Source organism: Ipomoea triloba, chromosome 1, assembly GCF_003576645.1.
Source record: "Ipomoea triloba cultivar NCNSP0323 chromosome 1, ASM357664v1".
Taxonomy (NCBI): domain Eukaryota; kingdom Viridiplantae; phylum Streptophyta; class Magnoliopsida; order Solanales; family Convolvulaceae; genus Ipomoea; species Ipomoea triloba.
In genome coordinates, this window is record NC_044916.1 from 21017648 (window position 1) to 21032358 (window position 14711).

The window sequence follows — 14711 nt, forward strand, 5'->3', positions numbered from 1 at the left end:
TTTCCTCCAAAGCACTCATTAAAAAGTTGTGCTGGAGCCAGTCCACGTTCGTGGACTTGCTCGTGGAAGTTTCTGGACCTTTTCCACATCCAGTTTTGTCATTTTCGTCTTCATCAAAGTTGTATCCCTCGAAGTTTCCGTTCCATGACCACTTGAATCACCTCATTTGGACACTCCTAGCTCAAGATATGCTCATTTTACCGAACTATCGCCGGAATGCCCTGAAAATTACAGCTTTTGATATCTTTCACAAATGCAACCACAATTAGTCCTTGTGCCTACCTTTTATCAAAATGAGCTATTTTAATCATGTAATAGGCTCAAGGGACCCCATTTATAGCACAATATGTTTCTTAAATACCCCACAAAAGGTAGCATCTTTGACACTTATCAATGTACATTTATGCACATTCTTTCCACTATTGTTATTGAATCTCTTCTTGTTGTTTGATGTTGAGACTGAACTTGGTTATTATGAACAACATTAGATTAAATCAACTTAGTGCTCTTCTGATTAATGGAACCATTAAGTTTCTTCTTAACATTCAAAGCTATGTTAAAGACCTTTTCTATGGCCAGGATGGGATCCATGACAAGTACATTAGATTTGATGGTCTCAAAGTCATCATTCAAGCCTTCTAGGAATCTAATAACCCAACCATCTTCCCGTTCCTTTTGGATCTTGGTCACAACACTACATGAACACCTAGGCATGCATTCACATACAGGTAGCGACTTCATAACATTCATCTACTCTCATAAGGTATTACACTTTGTAAAATATTCATCAATAGACATGTTACCTTGCATTATTTATGAAAATCTCATTTCGAAGCTCTACAATTCTATGAGGATCAAACTAAGAGTACCTTTTTCCTGAGAATATTCCAGATATCTACTGCCTTTTCAAAGTACAAGATGTTCTCTACGATCGTGAACTTGAGAGACTTGAGGATCTATGAACAGACTATGTTGTTGCATCTCTTCCATACTGCATACTTTAGATCGGATTCACCTGGATTAGGAATAGTTCCGTCAACGAAACCAAATTTGTTCTTGACCTCTAGAGCCATCTCCATCAATATGCTCCAAGACGCGTAGTTGTGCTCGGGCAAAGGTGGTGAAATAGAATCAAATTTGGATTCTCTATGATGTGAAGGAACAAAGGGCCATCTAATTCATCAGTCCATTGAATTTTGGATTCTGGTTTAGTGGAGTTGTTGCGCGTCTAGCTATGCCTTTGTCGCCAAACTCACTTTCCGTTACCATTGCTGCGACGTAGCTACGACGAAGCTCTGATACCATGATGGGAAGCTTAGATCATGTTAGCTTGAGAAAACTGAGAGCTCAAACTAGAAGGAACTGGAAGTGGTTTATTGCTTAATGTGAAAAAATTTGCTTAATGGGAAAAAATTGAACAAGAGGAATTTACCGTGCCTATTTATACAAGCTTGATAGATATAACAGAATGAAGAGAAGGAAAAATACAAGAATGCCCCTTTGGCTGATTCGTGTTCACTTCATCATTGTCAGCCCAACCTATCGGATCCAAATAACACATAGCAATCTTGAACACCATGAGATGATTGAGTCCAATTTTGCCAACCTATTCGCCACTTTGTTTTGTTGATGATAGATTTTTTGAATATGTACCTCCCTAATCTCAATTTAGTAGTTCCTTACACTTTTACACCAAGTTGCACAGTGGTCTAGTAAGCATCTCTCGATCTTTAAACAAGCTAATACTTCCCTTATGTCTCTCACTTCAATCATTTAGGGCCTTAGGGGTAATGAATCATTACCCCTAAAGCCTTAATTAAGCCTGTAATTAAACTTAAATGGCTAAATGGTCCGAGAGGGCAGCGCAGTGAAGCTTTGTGGTGGAGCTCTTTGACCTGGTTGTCTCCCTTCCCGCGTAATTCCCTCATTGTCCAATTCACCATTTGATTTCTTCTCTTCAATTCCCCACCTACTTCACTTAAACTAATACTTCCTCTTTTCTTCCTCAACTCTTTCATTCAAACGACCCTTTCAACTCAACTGCCCACCCACCAATCCACCATAGCCTTCATAGCCACACCTTCCAATTCCCCCACCGCCCACCTTCAACAATGTCCCCAATACCCTTCTGCTCTCTCCTCCTCTTCCTGTCTCTCTTCTTCTCCCTCTCCCTTTGTCAACCCCCCAGACGTAATTCCCTTATCTCCATATATTTCTTTAATTTCTTGCTTGTACTCATAGTCTCTCGTATATGTTTTGTTTTTAAATTTAAAGTTCGTTTTTTTTTTGGTACCCCAGGTGCTCTGATTAACTGCGGCTCTGCTGTTGGCTCGGTGATCGACGGCCAAGAATGGTTGCCGGACGGAGACTATATCGCCGTTGGGACACCCAAGAGCGTGTCTTTTCCGGGTCTGGACCCCAGGCTTTCGACCGCCCGTACATTCCCGATTGTGGGCAACAATTTCAAGAAATTCTGTTACGTTGTCCCCGTGTTTCGCGGAGGGAAGTACATGGTCCGAACAACGTATTTCTACGGTGGGGTCAACGGGAATCCTAATCCGCCGGTGTTTGACCAGATTGTGGATGGGACTCTATGGAGCGCTGTGAATACAACCCAGGATTACCTTAGGCAGACCCCTACTTACTATGAAGGGGTGTTTTTGGCTGCGGGTAAGACCATGAGGGTGTGCTTGGGAGCCAATGATCATACGGATTCCGACCCGTTTATTTCGGCTCTGGAGATTCTGTTGGTGGGGGATTCCTTGTACAATTCCACTGATTTCAACAATTTTGCTCTTAGGTTGTATGCAAGGCACAGTTTTGGGTACAGTGGCCCACCTATTCGGTTAGTTCTTACTACCTCATTGCTATTTGCTTTGAGTTTGCCTGGTTCAAATTCAATGTATTAAAGCTCAGTTAACTTTGATTGGTGTTTGGCGAAGGCCGGAAAGGCCAAGTCTAGCCCCGAGTGGTCGGGGATTGTTGGGTAGAGGTTGATAAAGGACCTTGTCTAGCACCCAGCCTATGGAAAATGTGATAGCTGTCTATAAGAAATTAAAGTTACGTTTTCTCTATTAGCTATAGCTTTTGGCATAAGTGGTAAGCGTTTGACGCTATCAAGTGGTATTAGGGTCACGGTTGGTGCTAGGAGGGAGAAATTGTTGGGCGGAGGCCGGTAAAGGCTAAGTCTAGCACCAGGTGGTTGGAGGATTGTTGGGCAGAGGCCGGTAAAGGCTAAGTCTAGCACCAGGTGGTTGGAGGATTGTTGGGCAGATGCCGGTAAAGGATAAGTCTAGCACCAGGTGGTTGGAGGATTGTTGGGCGGAGGCCGGTAAAAGGCCTAGTCTAGCACCCAACGTCGCTACTAGCTATAACTTTTGGTGTAAGTGGTAAGCGCTTGATTCTAAGAATTAGTTCATTGTAATATAGGAATAGCTTGCAATTACATTAATTGTTAAGCTTTTGAAATACAAGAATGGATAACAATGGTTTTGAAGATTAGAGGAGTAATTTTAACTTTTAAGTGGTTATAATATAAGTTATAAAACAGGCTTCCATAGCTTTGTAGAGATGTTTTGACTGTAGATACTCCTCTTTGTTTGACTGTAATGACTTGATTTTACCAGATATCCTGATGATCAATTTGATCGATACTGGGAGCCGTTTGGAGTGCATTCTCCTGCTGAACCAAATCTCAGCAATGTATCTGTTTCGGGTTTTTGGAATCTCCCCCCTCAGAAATTATTTCAGACACAGCTTGGAACAAACAGGCCTGTACCTTTGGAGTTGTTGTGGCCTCCATCACCTTTGCCAAATGCAACGTATCATATTGCTCTTTACTTTGCTGATGATCGGGATACATCTTCGGGGAGAGTTTTCAACATAAGCTTGAATGGCTTAGTTTATTACCCTAACCTTAATGTGACTCCGTCTGGTTTAGCTGTCTTTACAAATGAATGGCTTCTCTCTGGCGTTACGAATATAACTTTAAACCCTGCCCCTGGTTCGAGTGTCGGTCCTCTGATCAATGCAGGAGAGATTTTTCAAGTGCTACCTCTCGGTGGGAAAACACACACTCGAGATGGTAAGGCTAATGCTAGTTAATATTACCTGTAAAGAGTGTTGCTCATATACAACAATTCCTGGATTATATTGGCTATTTCTTGGTCTTCTCGTCTCGTGCCATATGAGCCCATCTTGGATGACCCTTGGTGTTAAATTGGCTGCTCGTGACTTTATGACTCGTATAAATTGCAGTAGAAAAGAAAGGAATACTCGTATAACCGGGATATTGATTTTTTTCCCTGCAGTCATTGCTTTGGAAAGATTGAAGGGAAGTTTCAAGAGTCCTCCACTTGATTGGAATGGTGATCCTTGTCTTCCCCCTCAGTTCCCGTGGACTGGAGTTGTGTGCTCTGGAGGATCCCGAATTCGTGTGATAGCTTTGTAAGTTGTGATTATTATTCTAATTTACCAAGTTGCTTATGCCCCATCCCCAACGAATCAAGAAAATGTAAATTGGTCTCGACTATTATAACTAGAAGGTGTCCAAGTACTCATGCATTTCCCCTCTTCTCGATCTGCAGAAACTTGACAAGGATGGGACTATCGGGAACAATTTCCCCGAGCATTGCCAACTTGTCTGCATTGAGTGGCATGTAGGCAACGAAAAACTTCTCTCGTTTTAGTACATTGCGAGGGACGAAAAATACATTTGCTAATATTATTATCTGACTTTTAACAGCTGGCTTGGAAACAATAATTTGTCTGGAGATATCCCAGATTTATCTTCTTTAAAGAGATTGGAAACTTTGTAAGTCAAGAACTGCATTAATTTTTTTTCACTGGCAATTTCATTATCTTTTTTTCCCTGAACGAAATTCCTTGTACTCATTGTCTGCCCTTCCAGACATTTGGAAGACAATCTGCTTGGTGGAGAGATTTCCCCGTCACTTGGGAGCATTGAAAGCCTTAATGAACTGTAAGTTCCACTATTTATATACCTTTGGTGCTCGCTATTTCCATAACCGGCTTTCATTTGGCTTCCTCTTTCTTTTGTGTCTGAATATTTTGACGATTACTTGGTATTATTTATGTGATTGTAGCTTCTTGCAAAACAATAATCTCACTGGCAAAGTACCGGACAGCCTTGTTAGAAAACCTGGAATGAACCTTAGGTAATTTATGTATGATGTTTGAATTCTTAGTTGCTGATTTAGGAATTTAATCGCCTGCCCTTCTCGTTTTGGTATAATACTGAACAATTTGTTGCTCTTCGTTTAGGACTTCTGGGAATCCATTCTTGTCTCAACCATGAACCACCTAGATGAGGAAGTGGATAAATTGAAGACTATATATATATTACTTTGGGTCCAACACTTTCATTTGCATTCTTTTTTTTTTTTTTTTGGTTTGTAAATCATGGACAAGTATCCTATTGAGTCTGCCCAACACAATGACCAGGACTTGAGCATGGAAAATGGTCCCCCTCTTGTTGCTTAACTCACCATAGTTCAGTAGAAAGAAATGTTTGCTCAATTTTGTGTAATTAATTGGTTGTGTATAGACTGACATAAAGAAAAGAGCTCTGTTTAGATTCTTTAATTCTTTGCTTTATTTTTTTATTTTTTTTTTTTACAGTTTCTAATTGTATTGCCATTTCCTTCTTGTGTACCTGCAATTTGCCATGATGCAAGTGAAGTGTAATAAAATGGTATGGATTTGTTAGGATGAAGCGCTTACCACTTAGCCAAAAGTTATAGCTAGTAGCGAAGACGTAATTTTATTTTCATATATTGCCACACATTTTTGGGACGTTGGGTGCTAGACTTGACCCTTTTAACCTTTTATTGATTTCCACCCAACAATCTCAGTCACCGGGTGATAGACTTGACCTTTATCGATTTTCGCGAATAGGATTATGTTCATAACTTCAGAATGATATTATCTCTCTGCTCACCTTTATTTATTTATTTTTCTTTTGGAATAGAGGAAAGAATTGGTTGTGTTATTTGGAGGACTAATCTGCATGTTCTCTACACTGTGTTGCACTGGTTACTTTTGTTGTTTCTTGAGACCACTAAGCATCTTTTGGGGAAAAAAGGCAGTGCTACCATTAATTTAAGTACACACACATATACATACATACATATATACATATATATATATATATACACACACATATATATATATATATATATATTTATTTATTTATTTATTTATATATTTATTTATTTATTTGTTTAATAAAACATCTCTATTATACCGTCTCTAAGATAAGATTATTATATTATACTACTGTTTGATAGTATTTGCAGATGGAACTTATGAGATTTTCCTTAGATGGAGCTAGTAAAATGCATGAAAATTTGTATGGTTAGGCCTGATGAGTCCCTTTGTCTACACATTTTTGCTTCTTTTATACTCATTTTCATCCCAATGAAGCCTTACTGCTGGAATATTCTTGATGAATTGCTAGAGCAGCTTTAGTGGTGTTATTGTAGGTGCTTCAAGAACTAAATATATATGCTTGATGAAGCTAGAGCTTTAATGGTGTTATTGCATGTCCAAACTAGTTTATTTTCTTGTGATCTTTTGCTGGTTATGCTGGCTAGTTAAGGTCACAAAAGGACTTACCCAATGCACATTCTGGTATAATGAGTGTGGTTTCCTCGTCATTCATGTATATATATACACTTGATGAGCTTAAATGGTGTTGTTATTGCAATGTTCTTGAAGAACTAAATGGGATTAAGTGGTTTTTGAGTGTAATTCAGGATTTTAAAGTTTGAACACAATGACTAATCCAATAACTGAATTGTAAATACATTGTAGACATCTCTAAAGGTGGAACAACTGGTTTGGAGATTTAAAACCACTCTATACTCAAAGTCATAAATACATTATAGACACCTCTAAAGATGAAACAGTTGATCTAGAGATTTAAAACTGCTCTATATCCAAAAGTCAATAGATTGAAAGCTATGATGAGAAAAACATGGAAAATTGGAAATTCATGAGATCCATTAGAGGGAACATCAAAATCTAAATTTTACAGTACAGAAGATATACTAAAAGATGAGGAGCAGATAGAAAATGAATGTTGAATTATAGAGAGAAGATCATCATCATCATCTCTACTCTACAATTAAGTCACCTCTCTAATTTGCTAGCCTTCTTGAAGGAGGAGAAAATGGGAGGCAATGCTGAAGTGGTCTTCCCCTGTGTACAAATAGGCACATTAATCACAGGCCTCACCCTTATAGTCGCCGATCTAGTTCTCTCCAGCCCTTTCTTCACCCTCATCTTCACATTCTTATCCCTTCCCTGCTGCCTTTCCTTGTTCTCATCTCCACCAGACAGAGAGCTCCCCGAGGAAGACGAGGAGGACGTGGAAGACGACGGCGACAACGAGGAAGAAGATCGCTGTTTCCTCAGCCTCAACAGCTCTTTCCACAAAACCGTGCATTTAGGCGGCCGAGGAGACGGATCGTCGTCGAGGAACCAGCTCACCGCCCTGCTGTTCTCCTCCTTGCTTTTGCTAATTTGCTCCTCCATCTCCGCCTCCTCGCCGCCGCCGCCGCCGTGTTTCTCCAATTTCAGGCTCATCTTGCTCAGCTTCTCGCACTGCTGCTGCATTTGCCAGAACGGAAGCAATTTCCCCTCGAAAAACAACTCGTCCGCCGTTATCATGCTCTCGCTGTTCTTCTTGCTCGACAGGAATTCAAAATCCGCTGCTACATTCCTGACTTTCTCCTTCTCCTTCTCCCAATTAGGGCTTATGGATATGAAATCTTTCTCCTCCTCCTCCTCATCGCCGTCGAGAAAATCAGCCGAGAACGAAATCCTGGGACTCGAGGTAGTAGTATTACAAGGCTCCATGGAGAAATAAAGGAATTGAAGGTATGTATGGCGTTAAATTAAAGAGAAGAAAGAAAAGCTTTGCTTTACTGCATTTCTGGGAGATGAGAGTTTTGAGGCTGTTTCTCTCTCACTCAGGTTGTTTGATATAAAGCTAGAAAACGTTTTGGCCGGTGAGAATATTTAAACCAAGTGGTCTGGTGAAGATGAAACCAGATGAGCTAAGGGGGTGTTTAGAATATAGAAAACAGCACATGGACAACTTTAGGGCTATAGGACAAAACCTTTCTTCTATGGCATCCCCTGTCTAGCTACCTCTAATTTTAAATCCATAGCATGTAGGACAATAAAGTCATACAGCTGCCACTTTTCCGTTAATATCATCTGAGGTCTTCCGAGTATAGTGGTACTGCTACGCTTAGTCTTTAAACTTTCAATTTAATCACCTGTGGTGGTCCTTCAACTTTCAAATTTAACCACCCGCAGTCGAATTTAGTTTAAGTAAGAGCAAAGTTAGGACCACGGATGGTTAAGAATATGAAGGTTGAATGATCATGAGTGGTTAACTTGAAATAGGGTTGTAAATAATAGGTGGGCTAGAGCTTGAGCTAGAAAATTAAAGCTCGAGCTCAGTTCAGTTACGAAACGAGCTGGCTCGAGTTTGGCTTGAGCTCAAGCCGAGCTTTGACTAAGCCCGAGCCGAGCCGAGCCGAGCCCTCGGTTCATTTACACCTCTAACTTAAAAACTGAAGGGTCATGTGTGGTTAAATTTAAAAGTTGAAGGACCATAGGTGATTAAATTGAAAGATTAAAATTAAATGTGGCAACGGTGGTGCCACTATGTTCAGAATGGCTGGTATTAGCCCTTACTATTAGGGGACTCCATAACCCCCTACTCTTATTTAAGGAGAGAGAAACGAGATCCGAAGATAAATGGTAAACAGAAACTTCTTCCGTTTTAACCATGGACCGTACTGTTTCTAACTCTAAAATTTCACCAGAATCCGGGACCCCTTGAATTTGTTTGGATATTCTACTGCTGAGCTTACCAAATTATGTTTGGCTGTTTAAGATTGTGACATTGCATCATCGGACATTTTGCATCTTTGTGCTTTGTTAACCAAGATTCTTAATTTGCAGAGCATAGAGGATAGAGCTGTGGCCATTTTATGGCCAAGCCCAGTATTTCCCTTGTTAATTATTCCCAGTATAAAAAGTATAATAAGGTCAATTCCATGCTTCTTCTATGTTGGTATTATTTATGTAGCCAACCTACACCTAAAAAGCAAGAAGAGTTAGCTGCCCTAAAAGGTCACTAGATCCTGCACTAATTGATGGGTTTTTATGGCAATGGTTAGGCATTATCCATTATTTAGAATACAATTATTATGTTCATGCATGACAGGGCAACAACATTAACAAAAATCTTGGATTGGTGGATGGAAAAGTACTATGTGCCAATAAAATTAAAATAAATCTTAACTGGAATTAATTTCCTGACAAAGTTTACAAAAATGATGCTCCATGGTACAACTATACGTGTTTTTGGGTTGTACATGATAGCATTAGTTATTGTCTTAACATTATTTAGTACAATATATATTAAAAGTTGCGTAAGATAAAAAGTACTAGTATTTATTAATGCTTTTCATATACCAGAAATAATGGTGTAAGATATTGTAAAAAATTTTGTTTTTTTTAATACTACTGTCTTTGTTACAATGTAATATATGTTCATACTTACTTTCTTAACCTATTGAAATACAAAGAGTCAATATGACCCTCATTGAGGCTCGAACCTAGATCTGGCAATTCGTGTATACGGGTTCGTTAACGGGTCGACACGATAACGACACGAACACGATAAAGCTAAACACGAACACGACACGTTAAGGTTAACGGGTTAAAAATTGTAACACGTACACGAACACGATTTGTTAACGGGTTAAACGGGTTGACACGATAGACACGTTTTGTTAACGGGTTTCGGATCGTGTCGACACGATATGACACGAAACCCGTTTAAACCCGCTAAATGTATTGATATATTAAAAACTAAAATTTAAAGTTAAATTATATAAAAAAGAAATAAAACATACAATCCAATCCATCAAACAAACTAAAAAAATATTCAATTTATAACATTCATAAAATTATAAAATAACATCCAAAAATCATAATTAAAGAAGTTCATACTAGTTTTTAGAATAAAATTGAACACAATAAACATTCAAATTTCATATTGTAAAGACAATGGTTCTTACCTAAATGACAATGGTTCTTAGCGGGTTCTAAACGTGTCTGTGTAAACGGGTTCGTGTAAACGGGTTAACACGATAATATTAACAGGTTAAACGGGTTCTTAATAGGTTTAACGGGTTGACCTGTTAAGACACGAAAACATAATGGGTTCTTAACGGGTCAACCCGTTAACGACCCGGGACATGTTAAGGCTAAACACTAACCCGTTATTTTCGTGTCTGGTTTCGTGTCGTTTTAACGGGTCGTGTCGATAATTGCCAGGTCTACTCGAACCCATGACCTTCCCGTTAGGAGTCATTTTGTGTCATTGCCTCCTTAAATTTTTGTTAAATTATTTAAAACTTTTGGAGAAAGGAGTCAAATAAGCCTTCAAATGTCAATTTGGTGCCTAAATTTTTTAGGCAAAAACTTGTGTAAGACCGTCTCACCATTAGACGGGTCGGGTCAAAATGCAAATGTAACACTTATATGCACAAATGTCATACTTATATGCTCAAATGTAATACTAATCAGGAATAAATTTTTTGTTGCTTATTAGGGTAAATGTAATACTTTTAAGGGAAAATACAATACTTTTACATTTCGATTTAAAAGTATTACCTTTTTCTTCAAAAGTATTATATTTGCCCTTATAAGTAAGAGGCACTTGTCAACATTACTTATTATGAAAAATGTATTACTTTTTCTCTTACAAGTAACAAAAATTGTATTTTTGATTAGTGTTATATTTGAGCATATAAGTATGACATTTGCATATATAAGTATGACATTTGCATGGTGCTTTGACCCGACCCGACCCGTCTCACGAATAAGGATCCGTGAGACGGTCTCACACAAGTGTGACCCAATTTTTTAAATTTATAATTAAACTTATTAACATTTTATTTTAATACAATGAAGCCCAAAAACCGATTAGTGACCTGTTTAAACATAGTCTATAGAGTGTGAGCTTAGTTGCAACGGCAGTTTTAAAAATGAATTAGAAGAGTAATATTGCATCCATTTCTATTTTTGTTTCTTTTTTACTCTATTTTGACTTGACATGTTTCAATTGGTCTAGAAAAAGACTGGGTGATTGAGTGGGTGTTGCGTGATTCTTGTACGTGGATGGTCACAAGTTCGATTTTTGTCAACACTATCTCGGTTGAACCAATCACACATGAGTTGTGTTTATCTTTTGCATATTTTCAGATAATGGCGGCAGATTTCCCTTGTTACAGGAAAAAAATGGGTCATAGAACCTGTAGGGAGGAGGACAACCTGCCTGTCGAGTTCTCATTAGAAATCGTCCACATGAACACAAACGAAACCTTTAATTACGTATAGACACAAAGGGACCATTTTTGTTCTCGGAGTTGAGGTATATGAAAAATGACTTTTTTGATCCCTTTTGTCCTTCTTCTTATAATAAAACTATGATATGTGACGAGAGTTTTACTGAATCAGATGGCATTTATATATTAGAAAATGAATTGGTCCGAAGAGAGAGGGTTTTGCAAGTTTGACCCTTAATATATAGCTTAAAACTAACAGAGCTCATAATAACACAAGAGGATTCCCATGCATGTGGGCACATGAGACCTAATTTCACACCCATGTGATTAAGCACTAATTCCCAGCAAAATCCAATCAAAAATTTGAAGTCCCCTCCATTTCACAAGAATGCCCCTCTGAAAGGTCCTCTTCTCCCCTGGTGTGTAGTGTTACTGTCCATCCCTGAGGATGGGTACTTTTGTACCTTCATAAAGCTTACAAGTGGTGGGGATCATGCCAAGTTCTTGAAAAGCCTGCATTAAGATTTGGAGGGTTCTTAACTACTCTAGACATCTAATCAATGGAGGGTGATTCTTCTTCATTTTTTTTAATATATATATGCACTCTGTGCTGTAACAAATAACAATTAGTGTTTCCAGATGATAGTATCTTGCAGGATCACTTGCCCTGATTAATGCTGATTATGCTTCTGCTAATTGGGATTATCAAATTTAAGTCTCACCCTGTGTTGGCATATCGTGAAGTGCAATGGTCCTGCAGGGCACATAGCTGCATTTTTTTTTACTGCTAGCACAGTGAGTCAAAATATATTTCACTCTTTTGATTTATTCAGTATATTTCAATATTATTTTACGATTGAATTTAAAATCTTGCACTTACTAATTCGAAATTTAGTAGACTAGTCTGATAACAATCTTGTACTTACTAATTTAAAATTTAGTGGGTTAGTCTTATAGTCGCTCCAACCACTTAGTTAAGGCCATTCTTTGTTACAAAAGTGATATGGAATAAAATATACATGAATTTATATATAAGCTTATCTTTAGAATTTTTAATTAAAAATTTATAAACTTATTACAAAATAAAATATTTTCTATGAAGATAAATAATGAAAAATAAAAGAATTTACTATAAATATGATATTATAGTGTAAGTATATTAATTGTTTTAAGTTGGAATTCGAAAATAATTGTTTAGATTGATAGAATGAAGTATAAGTTTATATTTAATAGTGAAAAAATTTTAGTTTATTAAAATAGAAAGTTTAAAATGTTAATTTGAAAATGTTAAAAGTTTTAATTTAACTAGTCCTATAAATCCAATAGTTTAAGGTTTTAGGGTTATGGGCAAAAATTTTGAATCTGTCCAAAAAAGTTATAAGTTTGACTACTTAATAGAACTAAACTAAAATTGAGCGAATTGACCCAATTGACCTAATTGACATTCTTAATTGGAACTCTCTTCATCACCTAAACTAGATAGATAGGGTAGGGTGAAGAAGTAAGCCGCTGATTGATTTGTACAGAGTGCGGTAGTAGCGGTAAATTTAAGGAGGTAGGAAATAATAGAAGAAAAAAGAAGAAGAGTGGTAGGAGTGTTTAATAAGCGTAACGGTATTGTCCAGTACTAGGAACACAGCTTTTTAGTGGTTTCAGAAGGCCCTACAACGTGTGGTAAACAGCACAACTTCAACTTGGTACTTTTATAATTCCATAAATTTAAGAAAGAAATTGTCAAATAAGTCACTGAACTAGAGACGAAAGTTTGATTTAATTACTGGATCATAAAAAATTTGGATAAGTCATTAAATCGACACGAAAGTCACATTGAGTCATGAGTCACAAAAGAGTTCAATTAAATCACTCAACGACATTCAGAAGTCATTCAATTTTTTCATATAATCGGTTGTTCCAAGTTCATGTAGGTTAAATTTTGAATGATCAAAATTGGATGACATTTGAATGTTGAGTGGTTTATTTGAACTTTTTTTTATGGTTCAGTGGCTCAATTAGACTTTAATCTATGGTTCAACATGTGGTAAACAACACCGCTTGGTACTTTTATTATTCAATAAATTTATAGAAAACGTGTCAAATAGGTCACTGAACTAGAAGCCAAAGTTCGATTGAGCCATTGGACTAAAAAAAGTTCGAATAAGCCATTGAATCAGAGACCAATGTCCAATTAAGTCACGCACCATAAAAAAAAGTTCAATTAAACCACTCAGCATTTAAAAGTCAATACAAATTTTCCATATAACCGATTGTTCCAAGTTCATGTAGGTTAAATTTTGAATGACCAAAAGTGAATGACTTTTGAATGTTTAGTGGTTTAATTGAACTTTTTTATGGTTCAGTGTCTCAATTGAACTTTGGTCTCTGGTTCAATGGCTCGTTTGAACTTTTTTTTTTGGTCCAGTAGTTCAATTGATCTTTGGTCACTCGTTCAATGATTATATGAAAAATTTGGATGGCTTTTGAATGTTGAGCGGTTTAATTAAACTATTTTTTTTTTTTTTTAGTTCAGTGGCTCAATTGGACTTTGATTTCTGGCTCAGTGGCCTATTTCAACTTTTTTTAATTTATTTAGTGACTTAATGGAACTTTGACCTCTATTCAATGGCTTATTTGAACTTTTTTTGGTCTAGTGGCTTTGGTCTCTGGTTCAGTGATTATATGAAAAAATTGAATAATTTTTGAATGTTGAGTGATTTAATTGAACTATTTTTAGTCCAGTGACTGAATTAAACTTTTATTTCTGGTTCAGTGACCTAGTTATTTAAATTTTTTTTTATTCAATGACTCAATTAAACTTTAATCTCTATTCAGTGATTTATTTGATCATTTTTCCTAAATTTAAACATGCAATAGTGATGGCTGGCATGAAAAGGACGACAAAGGTTTTGTACTTTTGTTATTCATCGATGTCTTCAAATTTTGAATGTGTATTGTACTAGCATTACTTCTCCATTCACAGTACGTTTTCTGTTTATTGTCTTTATTAAATAAAGAAATATAAAAATGAAAAAAAAAAAGAAAATATATTTACTTATACATTTAGGAAGCAGTAATGAAGAACTATATGGGACATTGTTTCAGAAAAATAAATAAATAAATAAATGGGACATGTATATCTCGCTTTACTGAAAATATTTGTTTTTAAAAAAAGGTATTACACTACCTGTAACCTTAAAAATTCCTAAGATTTTGTTAAACTTGTGAAAGTTCTCAATCACAAACGATGCATGGCTAAACAATAACTGTAAACTGAAGAAGGGTAGTTTTTTTTTTTTTTTTTTTTTTTTTTTTTTTTTT

At 36.8% G+C, this 14711-nt stretch overlaps 2 protein-coding genes across 2 annotated transcripts; one reads left to right on the forward strand and one right to left on the reverse strand.

Moving 5' to 3' along the window:
* Window positions 1-1846: 1846 nt before the first annotated feature.
* Window positions 1847-5604, forward strand: LOC116017554 (putative leucine-rich repeat receptor-like serine/threonine-protein kinase At2g14440). Its single transcript, XM_031258167.1, has 9 exons — window positions 1847-2190; window positions 2299-2845; window positions 3627-4084; window positions 4311-4446; window positions 4587-4658; window positions 4745-4813; window positions 4910-4981; window positions 5106-5177; window positions 5284-5604. The coding sequence occupies exons 1-9, from the start codon at window positions 2112-2114 to the stop codon at window positions 5315-5317; spliced, it is 1539 nt and encodes a 512-aa protein (XP_031114027.1). The 5' UTR covers window positions 1847-2111; the 3' UTR covers window positions 5318-5604.
* Window positions 5605-6859: 1255 nt separating this feature from the next.
* On the reverse strand, window positions 6860-8128 carry LOC116017290. The gene has a single exon (XM_031257845.1). The coding sequence runs from the start codon at window positions 7879-7881 to the stop codon at window positions 7153-7155; it is 729 nt and encodes a 242-aa protein (XP_031113705.1). The 5' UTR covers window positions 7882-8128; the 3' UTR covers window positions 6860-7152.
* Window positions 8129-14711: the final 6583 nt, after the last annotated feature.